The sequence below is a fragment of the Styela clava genome, chromosome 3 (genome assembly GCF_964204865.1).
Source record: "Styela clava chromosome 3, kaStyClav1.hap1.2, whole genome shotgun sequence".
NCBI classification, from domain to species: Eukaryota; Metazoa; Chordata; class Ascidiacea; order Stolidobranchia; family Styelidae; genus Styela; species Styela clava.
Genome location: NC_135252.1, coordinates 9,441,133 through 9,463,929, shown reverse-complemented (window position 1 = coordinate 9,463,929; position 22,797 = coordinate 9,441,133). Strand labels below are relative to the sequence as shown.

The 22,797-nt window shown below is 34.3% G+C and overlaps 4 protein-coding genes across 11 annotated transcripts in view; 2 read left to right on the top strand and 2 right to left on the bottom strand.

Moving 5' to 3' along the window:
- The first annotated feature begins 1,196 nt into the window (after positions 1 to 1,196).
- On the top strand, positions 1,197 to 6,534 carry LOC120341933 (uncharacterized). The gene is made up of 6 exons (XM_039410533.2): positions 1,197 to 1,680; positions 3,763 to 3,890; positions 4,377 to 4,557; positions 4,799 to 4,923; positions 5,348 to 5,425; positions 6,131 to 6,534. The coding sequence occupies exons 1-6, from the start codon at positions 1,623 to 1,625 to the stop codon at positions 6,209 to 6,211; spliced, it is 651 nt and encodes a 216-aa protein (XP_039266467.2). The 5' UTR covers positions 1,197 to 1,622; the 3' UTR covers positions 6,212 to 6,534.
- An 839-nt stretch (positions 6,535 to 7,373) lies between these two features.
- On the bottom strand, positions 7,374 to 12,869 carry LOC120341926 (rhomboid-related protein 2-like). Of its 2 annotated transcripts, none has more exons than XM_039410527.2 (8): positions 12,595 to 12,869; positions 12,336 to 12,499; positions 11,926 to 12,074; positions 11,519 to 11,631; positions 10,908 to 11,008; positions 10,467 to 10,521; positions 9,155 to 9,256; positions 7,374 to 8,439 (listed from the first exon to the last, which is right to left on the bottom strand). In XM_039410527.2, exons 1-8 carry the CDS (start codon positions 12,626 to 12,628, stop codon positions 8,291 to 8,293), a joined length of 867 nt encoding a protein of 288 aa, XP_039266461.2. In that variant the 5' UTR covers positions 12,629 to 12,869; the 3' UTR covers positions 7,374 to 8,290. The 2 variants fall into 2 exon arrangements, with proteins under 2 accessions (XP_039266461.2, XP_039266460.2); XM_039410526.2 differs by having other exon boundaries at positions 12,599 to 12,836.
- Positions 12,870 to 13,990: 1,121 nt separating this feature from the next.
- On the top strand, positions 13,991 to 15,449 carry LOC120341920 (uncharacterized). Its single transcript, XM_039410519.2, has one exon. The coding sequence runs from the start codon at positions 14,076 to 14,078 to the stop codon at positions 15,177 to 15,179; it is 1,104 nt and encodes a 367-aa protein (XP_039266453.2). The 5' UTR covers positions 13,991 to 14,075; the 3' UTR covers positions 15,180 to 15,449.
- Positions 15,396 to 22,797, bottom strand: part of LOC120341885 (band 3 anion transport protein-like) — a 43,055-nt gene continuing 35,653 nt past the window's right edge. For 6 of the 7 annotated variants that reach the window (XM_078110358.1, XM_078110359.1, XM_078110361.1 and 3 more), the window contains 6 exons: positions 22,522 to 22,697; positions 22,012 to 22,164; positions 21,262 to 21,362; positions 20,743 to 20,912; positions 19,975 to 20,148; positions 15,396 to 17,780 (listed from right to left, as the gene is read on the bottom strand). In XM_078110358.1, the coding sequence (XP_077966484.1) occupies positions 17,718 to 17,780; positions 19,975 to 20,148; positions 20,743 to 20,912; positions 21,262 to 21,362; positions 22,012 to 22,164; positions 22,522 to 22,697 (837 nt within the window). In that variant the 3' untranslated portion in view covers positions 15,396 to 17,717. The remainder of the gene's footprint in view (positions 17,781 to 19,974; positions 20,149 to 20,742; positions 20,913 to 21,261; positions 21,363 to 22,011; positions 22,165 to 22,521; positions 22,698 to 22,797) is intronic. The other variant, XM_078110360.1, reaches the window with a different exon arrangement.

Genomic DNA, 22,797 nt, shown 5'->3' with positions numbered 1-22,797 from the left:
TTCGGGCTAAATACGATTTTCGCAAAAGTCAGAAAGGTATACATTAGAAGTTCACGTTTGTTATCTTTGTATAAAACGTCCATGGGAGAAAACAATAGGTGAATCACGGTAATCCGTTCCCAGTCGTGATGGAAAAGAAAAATATTTGATTTAAAAAAAGTGTCAAATAGGAATTGCCACTAGCAATTTAAAGTCGGCGTCAGCTATCAAAAATGACGTCGTAGAACGGAAATATATAATCGCGTTTTTATCGGAAAACAATCTATCTAGAAAATTTAGTAGCAGGAAAAGTTGTAACTGCAGGCAAGCTGAAACTAAAAAAAATAAATTACAGTTGTTTACACTTCAATCAAGTATGTAGAGAGAATGGTACACGTTCAATATTCGCACTTTATCCATGGCCCATATATATCCGCGTTCTAATTTTCTTCGCACCTGCAGTCGTACTGCTGAGGGTTTAACGTTGGACAGATCTTAACAATGGGCGTTATGTTTAGGTTAACTATCGGCAATTTGCCCTCAATGCTGGATTTAGTTGTTACTTCCCTAAACAAACCAGTCAAGTTTGTATTTAACGATCAGGTGGTGCGCGCAAGTTGAAATTAAAGTTCATTGCTAAGCAGGGTTTTAGCCGGAAATAGTAGGCTAATTAAGAGCGTACCAACATGCCTTAATCAACGAAGATGTCAAAGTAGATGGAGGTGTAATTGATAGACGCTCAAAAATTTAGTGTTTAAATATAGAAATCCTCGTGCGAGAAGCAATTGCATTTAGTTTCGAAATGACATTTTTGTGGATTTTCAAGCTGTATCGTTCAAAATAGCAAAAAGTACTTTAGCAGGCAGAAATAATGAGACTTTGTGTGAAAGACTAGTATTGTTCGAGTATTTCTTTTTAAACTACTACTAAGCGCTACTTTGTGAAAAAGCATTTTAATGAAGAGGTCGTTTTGGCTGGAGTTCGAAAAATATAAAAAGAACAATTGTAGAAGTATAAATAATTTTGTGAATTACAAATCTTATTTAATGATCTGGAGACAATTTTAAACGTAGTAGAAAGAAAGTAGGTTGGTGAGCGGTAGTCATGAAAGTGAATAGCCAAGAATGTAATTCCAATCTAAACAATTCTGTCAATTTCAAATCAATTACAATTCGAATCAAAAAAAAATAAATTTAAAATGGAATTCAATCTTACAAAATGTATGTGTAAAATGAGAACCTACAAAATAAATTGTAAATAAAAGTTTCTGAATTCTCGACACTCCTTTCTAGAGCCAGTATACAGTTTCCATGGCTACTCACAAAATACTAAATGTTTACGGTGGTCGCAATTGTTTATTCATAAGTAGAGATAGATATTTTCATAATTGCAACGTGAGGTAATTTCAGTTTTAATTCTCACTATCTCGCCTCTGGCTAGACATAGCTGGGTCTCAGGAAAAGGATAAAATCAGTTATAATCGGATGTTGAACCTGGTTTTTGACACAGATCTTCATAAATACCTAACCACATGATCAATATGGAATTTGTTTAAGAAATTTTTCAGTTTGTTGATCTTTGCAACATTTTGTATGATTTGTATGTAGCTACGCTTCAGATTTCTAAACTGTTTACTGCATAAAATGTCCACCAGGATGCTGTTTTTAGCATTCTTTTTGACGTCTGCCTCTGCTTCTAAAGGTACGTACACATAAATTAGTATTTTGTTAGCTTTTTAGTAAGCTAAGGTGGTTTTAATGGATTAAAAGATTTAACAGTGATTCAGATTTCTATATTTTCGACCACGTAGAATGCGTTACAGGTTGCTGTTATGGGCATTCTTTTTAACATATGCCGCTGCTTCCAAAGGTATAATATACCTAGAAATGAAGTAGTATTGTAATTGCTTTTGTAGTACTATGAGATAATTTTAACGAGTTGAATAACTGATTGTCTGATATGATGATATCATCTTCGGAAAGTTGAAATTGCAAGGACGAACAACGAAGATTTTAAAAATTCAAGTTCAAAATATTTATAATTTTTGATCTACATTTTGTGCATTTCGCAACGTGTGCGAACGGCGCAAAACGTAACCGCAACGGATAAAACGAATATTATATGATTATTGACTTGGCATAATTAAAATACATTTACCCGAAATTGTGGCCAGGTACTTTGCATTCAAACATCGAGGGCATTTTATACACGATTCGTGCATGGTAATAAACCGACTATGTTAAATCTGAGTTGGCGAGAAATTGTTTAAAATTTTCCACCACGGAATGTGATTGTAGTAACGATAAGCCAGACCTTAAATATGTTATCTATGTAACAACAACAAGCAAATAAATCTCGCGACGTCGTCCCACATCGACATTGCAAAACTTCGATTTCGTCATTGCATAAAATTAATATTAACTGGGTGGTACTTCCCACACGCTAAATGGAAAAAATTATACAATACTTACACTGATATATATCGATACCTCTTTGCTAAATTGTTCACTACAGCCAATATTTACAATGCAAAAGGGCAAAACGAAGAAACTTTTGTCAAATGTAATCACTGTGATACATTTGTAACTTAATTCGTGGAATTTTCAATCTTTCAACGTGGACATGGGGAGCGAACATACGACATAACCAAGTATTGGCAATATCAAAAATCAAATGTCGTTGTTGGCGATAATCAGTACTGTGCAATTTAATGTGACTGACTTGGCCTTCGTCCAACACGTCCTGAATTTACAAACGTAACTTGTACTCATTGTAAACTCAAGCATTACTAGCCAAATAATGTAGTAATAATGTTGTTTATGCATATATGATTGACCTATAGGTAATTAATTATTGGTCAAACAAGAAATTCAGATTCCGCTTAATTGTAATTTCATAATGGGCAATTGAAAAAGTGCTACCTACGCTCAGGTCAGGACCATCCGAAATGTAATTGAAGTTCGAAATCAGTAATGTGTATCGTATTAAGCTCGAAAATTTTAGTAACTAATAATTTCCGTTAGTGCCTGCGTTGTTAGAGTTTCACTCGACCGTAAAAAATTTGCATAATATGCGGAAAACTCCAGTAATTTTCCCCACGTCTCCCTGTCGGAGAGAACTTGATCAAGAACAGTCGCAGGCAATCGGAGGCTATGCGTCTAGCATTATTAGCAGCTGCCAACGTAACTGCATGAAAATTCCAGAGGCAGAAACTTCTTACCATTCTGTACATGGCCGTTGCATTTTTATCAAGAGAAGTGAGAGAAAGTTTTGTTGCCCGCGACAATGAAAAAGGCACGACTTTACGTGTTTGTCCACTGCGACTAATATAGTCCGATGTCGACGTATTTAGACAAAACTTACGTCAATTATGTCGAATGACGATCACCGTTGGCACGACGGCAATAGGGAATAGAATGATTTAGCAGATTTGAATCTCACGGGGATAATCAAGTAAGAAATGGTTGATGGACTACGCTTACAAAAGTTTCACGTAACCGCGGATAATAATAAATTCAACACTCTCCCGCTGCAAGTCCACCCCAAGTGGTCGGTCACGTGCAATCTCCTTAAGCGCATTACCCTCCCCGTGGAAAATACAGAAATCCTCTCGTTCTCTTAATCGAGTCCTGACGTTTTAATTAAGATCAATTTAATTGGACTTCAATTCACGATTTTGCATTTCCCTGTACTATTCCAAAATTTTCAAATCGTTACTAACGTATATACTTCCAAATGATTTTTTTTTATCACGCAATGACTACCTACTGCCTATTTTTTTAGTAATGTACACAACCAAATGGCCGGCAGGACGCCACTCTTATGCGGGAGCGAGAGGATATTTTGAGTTTCCAGATTTATACACTGGAACTTGCACAATATTTCTGCCATTGTCGGTGCCACTATTTGTAGTAAGTATCAGGACACCATATTCATCCATTAGTCCTATTGTTGTTTATATTGCGATAACAACGGTGCTACGATATATTTCCTGCGTATCATGGATTAGGAACGAATTTTGACTTTTGATGGCGAAATTATAGCGATTATAAATTTTTAGCGTTTTTTCATTTTTTCACCTCACTTTATTAATAAAATTAAGTTCGATCCTGTTAAATTTTCAATAGCTCCAAATATTCTCATTAAATTTATAGTTTTTACAAAATTACAATACCAAATGTGGGTATGTCTAGAAAATATTTAAAATTCCGTTAAAACGCAGTATATATTTTTTTATATTTGTTACACGCGCATATCGACTAAATGTTGCAATAATTCCATTACCTCCGAAAAAAAAAGTGCTGCAATCCACAATTACTGTCGTGCATCTGCCAAACAAGTCAGTGCATGACTTCATGTTTCATCTTGATTTCAACAAATCATGTCAATCATTTCAGGGTGAAAATTTTGATATTGTGCCTCATCTGTCAGATAATCGAATTGGAAAATATGTCCTCGTAGCTCCATACAAAGCTTACAACGAGCCAAAATTCAATTTTTTGCTTCGTTTTTATCCTGGAAAATCGTTTTCTGCTGAAGGAATAGAATGGTCGTGCGATATCTCACAAGAAGCAGATGGTGAGATATTAGAATTCGAACAACATTGTAGCATTATCCTAATTTTGTAGCAAATTGTATTTGGTCTGTAGGCATTAACTGATATTCTTATTTGACCCCATTTAGCTACCTGTTACGTGGTGGTGGTAATCTTTTTTTTAAATAGTATAGATTATATTTGTGTTTTTCGCATTTAAAATTATTTGCAAAACATCAAAATAATATTGTTTCAATTATTTATTATACTTTCTGTTTATTACAGTTGGTATTCGTTCATTCCCAACTGACCTCACACAGAATTTGGCATCTTCTCATGTCTGGATTCCCGGATTGCGAAGAAAAAGTCAAATAACACTTTACTTTCCCTTTCCAGTTGAGGAATTCAGGGTAACATTCTTACGTGACCATACATACTAGCATATCACAACTAATGAATTGAAGTTTTACCGCATTATCAACTAGTACAAAATACTAAAACCATAATTATGTAAAGAAAGATAATATGCTAAATTACTACTATAGAACAACGTTGTTCAACTGAGCTAGCAATACTCTAGCGCTCCCAGTGGTGAGCACATTAGAAGTTAATATAACTGTACGACTGCACTTGCATTAACCTATACTCCTATAGAAATAATTTTTTTCATTTTTGAAACAATTTTGTTGTGTACTTCAACATCCTAAGCATATTATGATATTTATACAAAATACGGCGGTGTACCGACTACCGAGCAGCTTGACGCAATATAATCGGAAATATGTATAATGTTATGTGTGTTAGCTTGTTAAGACATACCTACTACTTTTACAGGCATTCGGAGCTGGAAAGACTACAAAAAGAGCGCATACTATTTATACATTATCTGGATTTTATTTAGAACAAGATGAGGTAAGTTATTTTAGTTTGTGGTTATATTTATAATACAAATATCATATTAGTTCGGTATACAGAAGTATTGGCAAAGCCCAAATATATTATATTTGATTCAACGCGTATATCGCTGGCAGGAATTGGCAGATTTACGCTAACTTTTTAATATACCTGTAGGGGAGATTACGTTCAAGTGATTTACTCACTAATAAGTAGATTTGTCACCTTCCCGCGGAACTTTACAGAATCTTTGTCAAGCGCTCTATATTTTATAAAATCGTTTTCATTTGATAAAAATTGGGCAGTTTGAAAAAATACCATTTAGCAAAAATTTATTTGATAGGAAAACTATACTAATTTGGCCGACATTTTGGTGCAATAATGCCAAAACGTAGATAAACAAATCCACTATAAACATCAACAATTGCCCCGTAAGCGACATAAGAAAATTTGAAATGAGGGTTTTAAAATAATTTAATGAAGAGGCGTATGCTAAAATCACCTAACATAAATGGGCCCAATAACACTTCAGGACCGCCGAAGGCTTTATAGTTTTATACTCTTCTTTATTATGCAAAATAAATATTTCCATAGCCACATTGTACTAATCACTCAATGTAGACAAAACACAAGATAAAATTGTTTTCCCGAAACAAAACGGTAGGTTGAAAGCCATTCTATCCGGAAAAACCAAAAATTTAAAAATATTCTTTCTGTGTTTAGGTATGGTTTCAGTTTCAATATAAAGATGGGAAAATATTTGACGCCACACAGATAAAAGTTGAAGAACACATTTATCGCTAGCGAAATGAAATAACTTGATATTCGAGTCAATTATCCTGTATCAGGAGTAAAGATCGCGAAGACGAATTGTTAACAATTTTGCCTAGCTAATTATTTCCCGTGTACATGAGCAGCTCTTCGGACTTATTTGGCGTTTGAGTTATTTACAAATAAGGTTACTGTTTTATTAATTTCAGTTCAACTATACCAATTTTGCACAGGCGCTTATGTATCGTACGTACAAGGATGACCATTGAATTTTAATCAATATAATTTCAATGTGAAAAATGTGCCGTTTGTGATATATTTGTGTTTGAATAAATGAAAGCAGTAAAATAGTACAATGCATTAGGCAAAATTAAAATTAAAAAAAAAGTGCATCCATAAAGTAAAATAAAAAAGGCTGAAACAGCACAATAAGCATCTGTGCAACATCTCAACTGCATCTTTCGTCTAATTTTGAGAGGCGTTACTAATCCAATGAATCTAATCTAATGAAATGTTTGAACCAGTTTAGAATGACAATCTTGTTCGCGCAATATGCATTCCTAACACTCCCTGGATAATGAGTAATTTTCTTACTCTGAGCGTTGGCGGCGATGTGTTTTTGTGCAAAATATCCGTATTCAGTCTCCCAAAATGCTTACTTTGGTCAAAAAATGAATACCGGTACGATTGAAAAACAAATACATTAAGTAGCGTCCTGTAGATTCCAGATTATTATCTAGTGACAGATATATATAGATGTTGAAGTTAACGTACATTTACTTTCTCCTTTGGAATTTCAATTCCACGCCATTTTGCGAACTCCAGTCTTTGATTCGAATTTAGAAATGACGTTCCCGGCAAGCCATTTTACGCTCACGAATGATCTGGCAAACCTCGTTCAAAAATGCCTAGACTAGAAATTTTGTCGTTTTTAAAACTGATTCGCTCTGAAACATTAGAAAAGAAACACTAACTTAATACAACTGTTCGATTGCTGAGTTCCGATAACTCCGAATGCACAACAAAACGGCCGAATATAGACGATGTCCTGCTGCATAAACGAGACAGTAATCTTCGCAACGTCTTAGACAATTTTACAGCAGGTTTGCTTCTGCGCATAGATCACGGACCGGCCATATTCGGATTTAAGAAATAATGGAAACAAACCCTTAAAATCAATCAGAAAACACATTAACAACGAACGAGGATTTGTATTATTCTTCATAGTACATGGCATTCCTGATGGAATAGTAAAATTAATGCATATATGAATGTTGTTAACGGGACAGTTCTACTAGGTAAATAAAAAAGAGATAGAAAAAAAGACATGCAGTGCAGCGTTTGCAAATTGCAAGAGTAAAATATGAATTGAAGACATTTCAAGATGTGTAAAAAAGCAAGCAGTTGACAATGTGTTACCTAAACAAAGTCAAAAATTTTTGCTCATTATCCCAAACTTGGGTGTACATATAAAAGAGACATGAGATAATTCACTCTGATGGAACGATGAAAATGTGAGAATATGTCATCATCAAATAAGTGCAATTTTGTATAGAAAATAATTCAATTTGACTAAATATACCAAATAATATTCAATTGAGTTGGTACAAGGTGACCTCAATAAAAAAAAAACAGAACCCAGGTCAATTTAAACATATTATAGACAGAACATAACTTTTGTGTAAAATGACATAGACTACTGAAATTTTTGGTACAATCATACTCAAAAACAGAAGTTCAGGTATAAAATAAGTTTTCTTAAATTTCGTCGAATTAGGAAATTTATGGGTTCCGTTATTTTTGACAACCCTGTATTTATAAAATCCAATCCTAAAGTATTAAGAACTCAGCACGCGGCCCTGTAAATGGCATTTAAAATATGCAATCCCATACATCACTAAATTCACCTAATATATGAGACTCTGAGACTGTGCTGGTATTGGAAACCAAATAAACCTTGTTTGTGTTTCAGTTGCATGACTATGGTAGTTACTGCTTTGGACATAATGACTTTCTTTGGAATAAAAATAAAGCGAACTAATAGTTAAGCGAGAGCAAAGGACCTAATGTGCAAATCTCTTATTTAAATTTGCTCAAATTGGCAGAGTCAAATCAAATAGTTCCAACAGGTGATAAAAACAAATTCCAAAAGACAGCAACTGCGCAACACCCAAAGTACGAAAGAAGGCAAACCCAAAATTTTGGATCTTTTGACAATTTTTTGTTGAAATTGCTGAAGACCACATAACCAATCGTGATGCCTGTAAGTGAAATGAAATATTAATGACACATGAAATACAGGCCTAGAAAACAGTGTTTGGCCAGAATACAAATTTTCAATGGGAACCGATATTAATAGAACTGTGAATCAATAGTCCTCGACATTTTTTTCTAATTTGTGTGATATTAATGCAAATCACAAACTCTTTCACCCTGAATAATGAGGGTCAAGATTCAGACAGTGGATCTAACTAATTGTGTCAAATATATATTTGCTTCTACGAATTTATAAGTTCATAAAATTTTATCTAGGCGCGTCGTGGTCTCACTGAACGATAGTTTTTGTCAAGTTGAGCAAATATTTACTTGTTTCATAACAGTTATTGTTAAACATGCAATTGCAACTTTAACCCTACTTCAATCTATTCACATTGGAACCTGGAACATGGACTTGACTATTGTGCATATCGTTGTTGCGATGTGTAATGAAGTTTTATTTGTATATTTTCGCTATTTTATGTCTGTTGACTTATTATAACGCAGCAGCCTCAAACTGCCGTTATACCTGTTACGGGTACATTACACACAACTGTGTCTTAGATCAGTAAGGCCTTGAACATGTATCCCGTCTCTCTTATACCGTTTAATTATTATGCAGATACTATTACATTTTTGAGACTAATAAACATGCATACATACAATTAATTCGAATTAGAAAATCTGCACTGAAGTGCATTTATTCAGTACTAAACTAACCTGCCAATCCTCCTGCTAAATGAGCAACAAACGATACTTGCTGACCACCTTCAGGATAATATACAAATCTTCTATATATTGAAAATGCAAAATCAACCAGCACTGAAAGTAAATGTACATTTGCAAGCTACATGAAAACAAGGTCGAAGTTGTGAAAAGGAGAATACAAAAGCAATATTTCTTTTTTTCATCATATTTTGTTGTTATTTGTATCTTTGGCAAAAATGAACAAGAATAAAATAATGCTTGGCAGGGGCGTAGCCAGGAATTTTCAAAGGGGGGGTGAAATTTAGGTGCTCCAAATGGCGCACGACCTGAACATAGTAAGTGTACCAGGTTAGGGTCCAGGTTGTGCGTCATCTTGGTACAGATACTTCCGGAGCGCCGAAATTTGTAATTGCCAAGTTTGACTGTAACAGGTGGTCTGGCCGGAGGACGCAAAACACGAGTTTCTGAGAGAACTGATGTTCTAAAAATTGCTATGTGTGATACAGAATGTTTTTAGAAATCGAAACTGAATATGTCAGGATTCGCCAGGAACAAGGGCTTCAAATGGAAATTGCGGACTGAATGGATGTTTCCCCGAGCATCGACTTCCTTGTTTACTTCGGCCAATCAGCAAGATGCAAAGAGTGACGTAGTTTCGCATCCGCTTAGACAGATTTTCAGGCGTCGTCGTACACATTACCTCGTTTTTGAAATCTATTCGTTAGTGTTCAGTTGTGTTTCGGATATATAAATATCTATCAAATAATTCAATGAACACTTTGTCTTCTTAGGAGTTTAATTGCAGAAATCAAAAATTAGTGTAGAAATAGCTGCGATAGACTAGGCTAAAATTATTTACCAGTACTTTTAAAATCGGATTGTTAAATGCTATGAATCAGAATGATGGTTTGAAACAAAAATACCCCATTTTACAGGCGCCAACTCGCAAAACCACTCTTAAAATAAGCACCGGAAATTTTGCAATGGTATAGTATAGGAAGAATTTTACGGGGGTCGAAGGTCCACAAATAGCCTTATTCGGTCACAATAACGTCGCTTCTACACATCCGGAGTTAAGTAAAGTTTTGCGCGCTCATTTGGTGCATGGCAAGTCGCGCCTACTAGGCGTCGTTTTTTACACATTCCAAAAGGGGGGGTTTCGACCCGCAACACCCCCTGGCTACGCCCCTGATGCTTGGTCCCGATTTCAAAATGTAAACAGACAATTTTTCAACAGTTGTGTACAATGATAAGAGTTATAACATTATCAAACAATATTTTTCTCATAGATAGACTGATACATGAAGATATGTAATTACCTTACCTAGAATAATAACCATCACAAGATGAAGACCATTCATTGCCATATTTGACCAGTTCTAAAACACACATTACAAACATTCCATAAGTCATTAATTGTGTATTTAAAAAAATTGAATGTTACAATTCAGGGCAAATTTACATCTGGACAGCAACAAAACGGTTAGTTCTAGTTGACATCCCTAGTTGATTAAAATGTAAATTGTGGATTAATTTACATACAAGGCTAATTGCTCTTGATTTTCCAACATATTATAAACTTTGAAAGCTTAAAGAAATATTTAAAAAATATATATATTTTAGTTAAAAACAATACGAACAAATGTATAAATGTCAGTGTAGTATATCAAAAGACCAAAATCATTATCATAAGAATTAAGTTCCCTAATTTTTTATGACCCACAAGATAAACAGTGATTGATTAACTACCCAATGTTATACCTACCATGACAAGATTAGAGAAATACCCTCCTATGAGAGCATATACTCCCCCCGAAGCACCAACCAGATACATGAATGGATCGAACATAGAGCTTGCAAGTGAACCTGAAAAAGCAAACACATTTGAAATTTTAACTGTTATACAATATTCTTTACCAGCACAATAGTACTTCTTCATTCGGGAAGTCAATTCAAGGAATATTGGAACACGCAATGTCAATAGAAAATTGGGATTAACAATGGCGTCACACCAATGACTACAATACATACCAGTACTCATATTTGATAGATTTAATTTCGCACTGTATTAATTTTCCATTAATACTAAAAAAACGCATACTACATCTACTTCAAACCTATTGTACCAAATGAAGGCACTACCAAAAGTCTCAGCCTCATGAGTCGTAATTGGGATTAGATAAGAAAATTTTTGGAGAATAATTACATGAAATTTCAAGTTCACTCTTCAGAAATGAAAGAACGAATTTTATCAATAATTTTTTCTATTACAGAAAAAGTGGACCAAAAAGCACATTTCGAATGATACCGCTAGGGGTAATAATACGCAGAAAAGTCTATGATAATAAATATTACTCTTATACGAAGCTATATAACCTGCTAAAACACCCGACATGTACACTGTTCCTACTCTCAGACCTTTGTGAACCATTTCTAATGGAATACCAATAACCAACTGTAATAGTATATTGCCCATAATGTGTTCAATTCTGAAATGAAAAAATAAAATTTACAAACATAAGCTCAAATGTACAGTACAAGATAGACAGAAATTTCCATTCTATGCTAAAAAAAATGTTATGATATTTCAGAACTTTTATGAATTGAACACTTTTTAAAAATACTGTGCTTATAAAAGCAAATATTGGCAATGAGGAAAGATTTTTATTATATTTTATGAAATATCAAAAAGAAGTCAACGAATTACAGATAGAACAGTAAAACCCTTTTCTTTCCTTATTAATACATAGTTTAGTCCCTTCGAATTCTAGCTTGAAAATTACCCAGCGTGGAGAAGCAGATATGAAATGAATCTCCAAGCCTGTTCTCTTTTATATGGATCATAAATCAATACACTAGAAAGCAAAGCATCGTTTAATGTCATCCATTGCTTCGTCTCTGCTATCACACTATAGTAGATGAAGATTGCCATCTGAAAAAGATAATTTTTATAAGCCATCTCATTCGATAATAACTATTTATAATTTAAAATTTATTTCAATTAGAATGAAGAAGATCCAAATTTGAAAAAAGGCAGCCAGAATATAGGATACTTCATAAGGTCGGGGGTCAGCCATGTAAATTGAAATCAAATTCATAAATGAAAGTGTGCGAAAAAACATTTTTACTTTGTCGCTCACTAAACAAATTTATTCAATGTTATAATATCATTTCATAACTAAACTCTACAAACCTCAATGATAGAGACAAGTAATATAAAGATTGGTGGAGGCATGCAGTTATAGTTCTTCAAATATGCAAGCTTATCCTCATCTTTTGTCAACACCAAGTCAACAAGTCCTCCCATGAATCTGTCGCAGCATCCTGGAGATTTTCTCTCAGAAGATGTAGAACCAGCTTAAATATATAGTAAGTACGTGCCGATCAAATAGGTATAATGTGCAAATAATGCTAGCACGCCTACATAGCCTGAGGGTATAATTTTATCTCACCAACCATTTGGTTTCCTGGATAGATGATCCGCATGATTTCTCCTGGGAGTGATTGGTTGTCGTGCAGCTAACGGTCTCGTAGCAACGCCGTCCACCTCAATGACTTCGTCATTCCTGTTAGCTGAAGTCGACGCATTGTTCATTTTAGTACATCCACCCCACGGGTACTCCAAGACTCTACACAACCACAGCCAGACAGCGATATCCCGATACCCGCGATAACTGAGCGAAACAAACATCGGACGAAAAGTCCTCTCTACTCCACCCACTGTTTAAAACATGTTGTCCGGATTCTCCAATTTTATGTATGAAGATACTACCCGGACAAGTATAGCATACAATATAAAATAGACGTACTGTATATGTTTTTATTAATATAACCACACCCAGTGTCTTCCGACACAACGATGTTATTAAACAATTTCGTGGTTCCATTGATATAAAAAGCCGCTAATTTATTTTGAAATCTCCATAATACACACTAAAATTGATGATTAAATATCTGAGCTTATTTTCCGAAAACCGAAGAAATTTATAGAAACATATATAAATGTACTACAACGTAAGGAAGGCAGATCAAGCCCGTAATGAAGTTTAAAACGTACATACGCAGTGAATGGGCGTATAATAAACACCTATTTTCATATTTTGCAATGTAAAATACCAATTCCCACCCAAGGTTATTATGTATAGGCCTAGGTATGTTAAGTTTAGTCACATGGACGAAAATGAAACAGACCAGTCGCTGGATACAAAGGCAATTTATGTTTGATATTTCTTGTTGACAACTTCAGAAATGTAACGCCTTATTACGTAGAGTGGTGTTCCCGATAGAATAAAAAGACGTGCTTCTGCTAACGTAGTGTCTGGTGCGGCAACGGCAATAACACGTACTGGTAAACAATCATTTCTTTTCTCGTTAGCAACTAGTTAGAAAGTTTTTTTGCGAATAGCGACCACAGGGTTACTTATATGCTTAGTCGTTGTTGGGTAAAAACAGATTGATCAGTCCCGAAAGTCATACAAAAAAAGTCCGAACATTTGTTCAATGAGAGCATGCCAAAAATTGATCAATTACAGAATTATCATTGAATCTTTTAGGAAGATTGATGGGGGTAATTAAGAGTTTCATGTAGAATATTTTATAGGAAATTAGGCTCAGGACAGACTTGTTTGCTTTAAAAAGTTAGTAAATGATATCCAATTTTAATGCAAAATAAGCAACTTGAATTGGGGATATTGGGTAGTTCTTATTTTGCAGTTTTATAGGTGCAAAAGTTATTGGACCCATCACGAATTTTAATGTGAAATTACACTTATGGCTTTGATCCAAGATGTTGCATATTTGCTTCTTCAATTGGCTGTTTGAGGAATGAAATTGCTATATCTACAAAATTTCCTTACTTTCTGTCTTATTGCAGCATTACCTGAATAAATCATATAAACCTATTGAATTCAGTTTCAACTAAATCAGCTATGCAATGGCTGATGATGGGAAACATATTGATGTTATTATATGTGGAGCCGGGATAATGGGAATAAGTACTGCATATTTTTTGGCAAAACGGGGTGTTTTTTCCATTGTGATTGAAAAGGATATGATTGCAAATGCTGCATCTGGAAAAGCTGGTGGATTTCTTGCACGAGACTGGAACCAAGGTTCACCACTAGACAAATTTTCTGAGTTTAGCTTTGACCTTCATGCTGATTTGGCAGATGAATTGAATGGAGAAATGGAATACGGATATCGTAGAACAAATTGTCATACTTTAACTTTGGATGAAAATGTTTCCAATAGCAAGTCGAGTCACAATAAACTACCTTCCTGGTTAGACTTAGTGAAAAACCCTTCCATGCAAATTGGGAACTTAGAAACATGTGCACAAGTACATCCGTATCAATTTTGCCAAACTCTCCGCAAAGCATGTTCAAATATGGGAGTCATTTTTCTTACTAAAAACGAAGTCACTAATATTGCATATTCAAAAGAGAAACCTAAAATCATTACAATGAACAATAACAAACAGCTATCTGCTGATGTTGTTATAATTGCTATGGGACCATGGACCGGTCTTGCCAGCAAGTGGTTCCCCACAATTACTTCTTTTTATGGACAAAAAGCACATTCAATCACTGTTCATCCCAATGCACTACTGTCAACTGATTGCATAATGGCTACTTCTGGGGATGACTCGCATGACGTGTATCCTAGACCAGATGGTGAAGCATATGTATGTGGTATAGCAGAGAAGCCAAAGCCCTCTGAAAAACTTAACAACCCTGGATCAGTTAACCCTTCTGATGGTGCATGTGAAAAACTGAAGACGATAGCTGATAAAATGTCCAGTTCACTGCGAGATGGTGATGTCACTGTTGAGCAGGCCTGTTATCTCCCACTAACACAAGATGGTTTACCTATCATCGGCAAAGTGCCGGATTTTGATGGAGTTTATGTTGCCGCTGGCCATGGTTGTTGGGGGATATTGAATGCTCCTGCAACTGGAAAATGTTTATCAGAATTAGTATTGAATGGTGTTTCCACTCTGGATATATCAGCGTTTTCTCCCAGCAGAAAATCAGTATAGTTTGTATTTGTGCTTGATGGTCACCAAAAAAGTTCCTCTCGTTCCCATAAAACGAAACGGTATATCCTGAGCAAAACATTATGACAGTCCCACATTTCAGTTTACGAAACTAACCCCCCGTTGCCATGCTGAATATCTTTCCTGCGCCAAATCTTGCAGTTTTTATTTCTTTTTATATAATCCTGTGATCCACTGCACCCATTAATCGTCACAATCTTATTTGTTCCATTTTATATTTTATTCAACTTTAATTAAAAGCAAATCACATGGTTTTTATCTTTTAAACAAATAATTATTGGTGGTGAAGCTGCTCAAAATTCCTTTATTTCTACTAAAAAAATTAGTCAACACCAGTTTAAAAATACTACTAAAACATAGAATCTATTGAATAAAATGCTCGGTATATAGCACTTGGTTCATTAAAAGTAAGAAAATTTATTTGCATGACAAATAACTGATAAATACACCAATGAATGCAAAAAAAAAATTCTTATACTAGTTAGTATTTGCTGGTCCAACTATTTATGCAATACAGTGAAATTAAGCAGTAAAAGTTCAGAAAGTCTCCAGTGACAGATTGAGAAAATGTTTGTAAATTCTTGAAGATCCACTTCAGCAAAAATTGCATGCTTTCCATACAATATAATAGTGGTGAGATGGTTACGGATGTCACCAGCTCTTATGTTATTGGAAAATGTTCAAACTAGTGCATGGCCAAAAGCATATTGAAGTAGTGTCACACATTTACATAGTTAGCCACAAGCTTTGATAATTATATATAACAATAAAATTTGCACAAATTGTGAGAAAACGATTGTCAAATAGCAGTTTTATGATACACAACACACATTATCAGTTCTAAGCATAGAGAGAAGAAATTCACAGCAAATGCAACCAACGCACCGCAAGCCAAAGCACAATTAATACTTTCCAAAGTATTTTGTCTTTTCTGCGGTGGGTACGTCGCACAAGCTGTCTTGAGCTTTGATGAAAACTTCACACACTGTGTTATCCATCAAGCTGTACATGTGAGTCAAATAAAAACGAGTTATGGTTAGTTCAATACATTACTGAATAGCAAATATGTGGATGTAATGTGTACCAGGCAGTTAGATGAAATGTGACATTTTTTGTAATAATTGAATGGCCAAATGAGACCTCAAAAATTATTACCTTGGCAACTAAGTAGGAGCTGACACAGGGAAATCAGGAAGGGCCTTTACTATTCCAAACACATTTTGAAGAATATTTATGAATATGGAACAACACACATTATAAATATTTAACGAGAAACACACCATTGTACTTTCACATGATGTCAGATTGTTTGCTTTAATATTCCTGACCATTATCAGGTTTAAATGAGTTCCTTTAGTTTCACCATAAAAATGAAAATATTCCTAATGCTATCGAGTTCGTTTTGGGAACTGAAGCATATTCAATAGGTTGAATTAAAAATGGTAAAAGGCATACTGATACATATCCAAGCACGAACAGATTCAGCTGACAAGCACGAACAGATTCAGCTGACAATTAAAGCTAAAAATGGCATCTTAACATTCGCTGAGCAACAAACTATGTGTGTTGAAGATGTATGATAGATGCAATATGAAAATATTCACCAGGAAAGTAAATTTAAATATACCGGTACATATTTCGCAGATAATGGTTAAAATGGGCAACATTTGCTATCTGTTAATTAGCATATTATTCAAGCAACATGGAACGTAAATCAAATACAAAAAAAAGAAACAGTGGGTGGGGTTTAGGAAAGAATTTTAGATGAAAATGAAACTATATTACTGGAACGAGTGCTACATTCAAGCACATGCAACCATGCAAAACTAGCAATAAAATTATATAAAAAAAATGGCAAATCGATTTGTGAGAGATCTGAAATTTCTTTCATTCTAGAGTTGTTTTAAGCCAAAATGTAGATATTAAAAATGATGACCAAATAGTGATTAGCTGTATGACTTGCTATTTTGGCGGGTGGAAAAATTGTAAATGTTTTTATATGAATATGATTTAAATGGTCTTGCAGGCCTATCAAAATTATAGTCCAATAAGGTATAAAACTTTAAATGGTTAAATTACGATGTTTATATCATATACGGATCTACCAGACGAATGAGTTCAAAAAAGTATAAAATGGTTATATTACGATGTTTATATCATATACAGATCTACCAGAAGAAAGAGTCCAAAAAGGTATACGATGTTTATATCATATACGAATCTACAAGAAGAATGACTTGCAACTAGATTGGTTAGTTTGAATGAAATAGTGAGGGTAGGCAATCATGCACATTGTATGAGAAAGCAGACACCATGATTCATGTTAATTAGGTCGGTATTGATGAGTTGGTACACTCAGATGCGGATGTGAGATAAACGGAACAGGAATTAAGACCAAGCATGGGATATGGATGTACCATACCCCATGCAGTTGGTTCCAAATTGGTAAAAACAGTAATAGGATAGGATAAAATAGGTAAATAGAGATATAAGCGGCACATAGGGTATGTGAACGTTTTTTTAAGATGAATCGTTGTCTTCGAAATCGTCTTTGTTATCTGGACTCGATCCATCACTGTCTAGCTGTAAAAATCGGAAGTACATCGTGCTTGTTTTGGTCTTACATTTATTTTGTTAATTAATAATGTTAAGTCACCACAAGCATCACCCAAACATATAAGGTTAGGGGAATTTGGACAATGAATTTTAACTGGTACTTAAGACTTGTAAAGACAATGATGAATATTATACTATCAGTGTTCAAAAAAAATGGCAATGACTAATGAGTATGCAAAAACATATCACTACCACAACCTACAACTTGGGCAAATCTACTCAAACACACTCACATGCTTTTTATAGTTAAGAACTAGTTTTTATTACCAAACTCCCAAAAGCATAGCACTTGTACAAGTTGTGAGTAGTATACCATGATGTTTGGTTCCGATATCATTTTCAAATTCTAAATTTCAATCGTCAATTCGCCCTAGTTGTAACCGCATAGTCAATAAAGTGAAATATGAATAATATGACTTGTTAGTATCCATCTACATCACAAAGAACAATGATAGTGCAGACACAGACCATATTACTATTGCGTAATATAGTTTGATTTCAATCAAAGAGAGGACCGATCTACAGTAACTAGAAAAACCAGTTTTAAATTCAAAACTAGTTGTCATTGTCAATGCATTGGTATTGTTCAGTGTTACGTTTTTAAACTACCAAAAAAAACAACAGAACCAAATCCATCTGGTATGGTTTTAACATCTTGACGATTTCAAATATTACATTTGTATTATGTAGATGAAATCTACTATAAGTGTTCAGCATGTAATGTTAATCAACCAGAGTCAAATTTAGGGTGATTTGGGAATCACCTTTGCGTCTGGTTAGTTTTAGAAATTACCAATATGCTCCAAAACCAAGTACCAATTGCTTGTGAATTAATTAATTGTGGGAAACACTAATTTTTTAAGACAGTTTAGTGAGATTATACCCAGTTCACATTTCATCAATAATTTCAAAAAATACAGTGAAATATGTTAATTGCATTTATTTTACATCATATTGCTTACTAAACCTGATCGATACCTTTACTAGAAGTGATCAGAATGTCCAGTAATATAGCAATATTAGAGAACCACCGGAGCTGAGTGCTCTGTGTCATGCAGACAAGCAATTTGGGTATAAAGGTGAAAAAATTCAAAGCAAAAATGAGATGCAACAAGCTTGGAATTTTTTTATTGTTTGCATGCGGAATAGATGGACCAACATATTATTTATTAGCCCATACTTGGAAGTACATGATGTTTAGTTGCGACAGAACATCAAGCATCGAAATAAATATATTTTAATAGGGATTTTGGGCTTTTTCTTCCGTAGCCTCTAACAAATCACATCACCAAGACAGAGTGGATAAGAAGCTTTCAAGATATAAGAAGTTGGATGTTGCAACTGTATGTAGTAGTGCATGATGTGGGAGACTTTATGATGTATGCAATAAAAGAAACATAGAAATTTAAAATTTTTTGTAAGAGTCAAGGTGCATTCCAAGTTAAATTGGTAAAGTATTTCACCTGAACACAATATTCAGTCTTTTTCCAATACAATCTCAATTTGAAACTATCAATTCAATGGGCTTAAATTAGTTTCCAATTTCAAAATTTTCAAGGGAATTTGGAAAATGGATGAATTTTTTGAGTTTAGATTATAAAAATAGCTTATTTGTCCGGGTTTATTAAAATTGTCCTTCCAAAATATGACTTGTACTTGGTAAATATTTACAATCGTATGTATGGTGAAGAATGAAGGTTGGGCAATATATTACACATATTTTACTAATATCTACACCTTCTCAACAAGATAGCAAAAATAGTTCAAACCTTGTGTATGATAAAAAGTACGATATAGAGTAGGTAAAAACGTAGTAATAATTTGTTTTAATAAAAATTTATTTATTTTCGAGAGTCAAAAATTTTAAAGGTATATCAGAGTATACGCAAGGGGCAAATGATTAAATTGACAAGACTATGATAGTTAACCCTTGAAGCAATAAGTGGAAGGTAGATTGATGACTGACAACCAAGAATATTTCCTGATTTTAGGTAGCTATTTTTTAGCAAAAATTATAGATTGACAAGACAAAAAAAAACTATTTACAATAACTACTTTGTGTATTTGTCTTTCAAATTGCTGCAACTATTGCGACAGCGGAACTTAAGTTCCTGAGACCGGAGGAGAAACGTTGTAAATGATTTCCAATTTGAAATATTACCTCTTGCAGCTCTTTATCTGTAAATATCTTCGGTAGCAAAAATCGACGCAATGGAACGGTAAGCAGCAAAAAGAACGGGAATGCAATCGATGCTGAAGTGGATTTTACGACCCATAATATAGCCAGACAAACAATTTCAATGATTGTAAATATGTGAATACGAAACGGGCGTACCTGTAAAGGAAATGTCAACATCCAAGCTGATTATTCGGAAATCGGTATGACTGTATCAATGTCATTTTTCATCACAACCACTTTCAAAAATATTTCAATCAATTGACGTTGAAGACATCATTTTCTACTATAACAATGTTTCAAATTCTGCCGTTTTGGGAGAAAAATTTTGCTTTGTATTCGCTGTAGTATCATTAATATTCTTTACCTATTTAATATTACTATACCCATAAGAGATTCAAAATAGACCCAAAAGAAAGAATTAAACAAAAAAGGGTGGGAACTGGGAACCACTGTACTATACATTTAAATTCACACACATCAAAATCCTAATAAATGCTTAACTTCATAAACCATGGCATATTCAGTCATTTGATTAGCTACAGTTCTATTAATATTGTAAAGTTTCGAGAATTATTTTTTTTCCAAATTACATATAAAACAATTCGTTGAAAATATCAGATAAGCTATAAATATAGTAAACCCTTCACAAGAGATATTATGAGTTATCCCTTCTGACACAAAGGGGAAATTTTGCTTGTTCTAATAATCACTTAACAACATAGAGAACAAGAAACAACGCAAAAGACTCACAGCATTTACATATCCGCAATCTGGATAATGTTTCGATGGCATAAATAATAATTCCATTCTGTCAACAAATTGAACACCTGTGAGTGACGTCACACCCATGTATAAAAATATTCCGAACAATACAGCAATAGGAATCTCCTTCAAAATTGGTGCCATCAGTATGGATAAACCTGTTTAAAAACAAATTGATAGTCATTTAGCAGCGAGAATCGATGTTGTGAGCATGCTAATACACAGATAAGGAGTCTTTCTTGTATTTCAAATCTCATTGGAATTTTAGAGAAATATCTCCAAATATGTTTATTTTCTAAAATCAACCTTGTATTGTTCAAACTGAAAATTTTCAAGCACCCCTTGTTTGTAAACAACAAGATGAGGAAATCTTTGCTTTGAAATAGAATAATTTTGGATCCATTTTTTGAAAACTTGACAAGAAAAGTATGTTATTAAATGTCCTAGGTTGAAACAACACTTGATTACACATTGAGTAAAATATAAAAAAGAAAATACGAAAAATACCTAGAGCTGCATTAACAAGAAAGCAAGTAACTCTCTGTTCCAAAGTTGCTTCGATTTTTGGTTTTTCACCAGGAGCTTGTGTTTGACTCATTACCGTTAAACTGAAAAAAAAAAATCACAATCATAATTTACTATGATTACATCAGTAAAACCGAATATAATGAAAATTTTATCAAACTCGATCAATTTTATTTTTTTTATACAGAGCATAATTCACACATTTTGCTCCGACCAAGGCCCCGAATAAGCGTCTACTGATGTCATATAAATATAGGAAGATACTATTTTTGGAGGAACTAGAATCCTAGGCATCGCTACCAAATTTATTACACCCGGTTGAAGAGGCGGGCATGGGATTTGAACCAATAATGTGCAACCTGCCATGCTGACACAATTGAGCGCTCCATAAGTATGTGTACCAATATGGAGGTGACTAATTTTGTTCGCCTACTTTACATCAAGTTGTGTACAGGGACTGAAGCCTATGGGCTTCACTATCCACTTGGCCAACAAAAACAATCCCCGAACTCTTAATAGAACTAAAATAAGGAAAATCTGAATAAAATTATGGCCTAACCCTATCCTGGTACACATACAACGGGAGTACCCACAATTGAGTCTAACACTTTAGCTGCTGTTTCAGAAAGTCTATATTCAACAATACATAGCATAATATGATAGTGCATCGGTTCACGACACAACTTTCAAGATAGGATTCAACAGAAATGGCAAATATGAGTAAAGACTAACCTGTTTGTGTGAGTGATGGAACGCACAGCAGCAGCACAAACCCAAGGCATTCCAAATGCTGATACAAGACAATTGACCATTCCCAAAACCAATAGATTTAGGTGGAAACCAGTTCCTTTCTTTAAACACCTTTCTTTTTTGCTGACGATTAATCTGTTATATAATTCAATAAGTTTGATATCCATCGATAACGGAACGAGTACCATCTGATTACGCACAAGTTAACAAAAGTTTAGAATTTATTACGGAATATAATTTCCGAAATTTATTCGAAAAATTGATGTTTCTGATACCCCTGCTGTCTGCTTTGAGCTGTTGTTTATAAAAAATAGTACCAGTTTTGGTTTTGATGGTAGGCAATGAAGCATATGCATAAATTGCTTAGATTGGAGTTTTGTCCATACATTAGGCACACTGGCTTAAGAGGCACACGATCGGTTTTTGAAAAAGCCTTCAAGTGTGCCTTATGGTCTGTAAAATACCATACGAAAAATAGTATAATTAACATACTCTGTGATATGAGATTCCATGAAAATAAGGATAAAAACAAGGAAGGCAGGAAGACTGGCAGCAAATATCATCCATACTGGCATTACCCGACCAGTATATTCATCAACAAATGGATTCACCAACCATCCACGTTGTGTTGTATCAGTGGGCGAAATTCCACCAGGCAGTGATAGTTTCTGAAATATGACCAGAAAGGATTAAAATTCCAGCGATTTTTTAACCGTGGGAAAGCTCTCCCTGATAGAATTTTTATTCATTAGGGAGGGTAAATTTTAC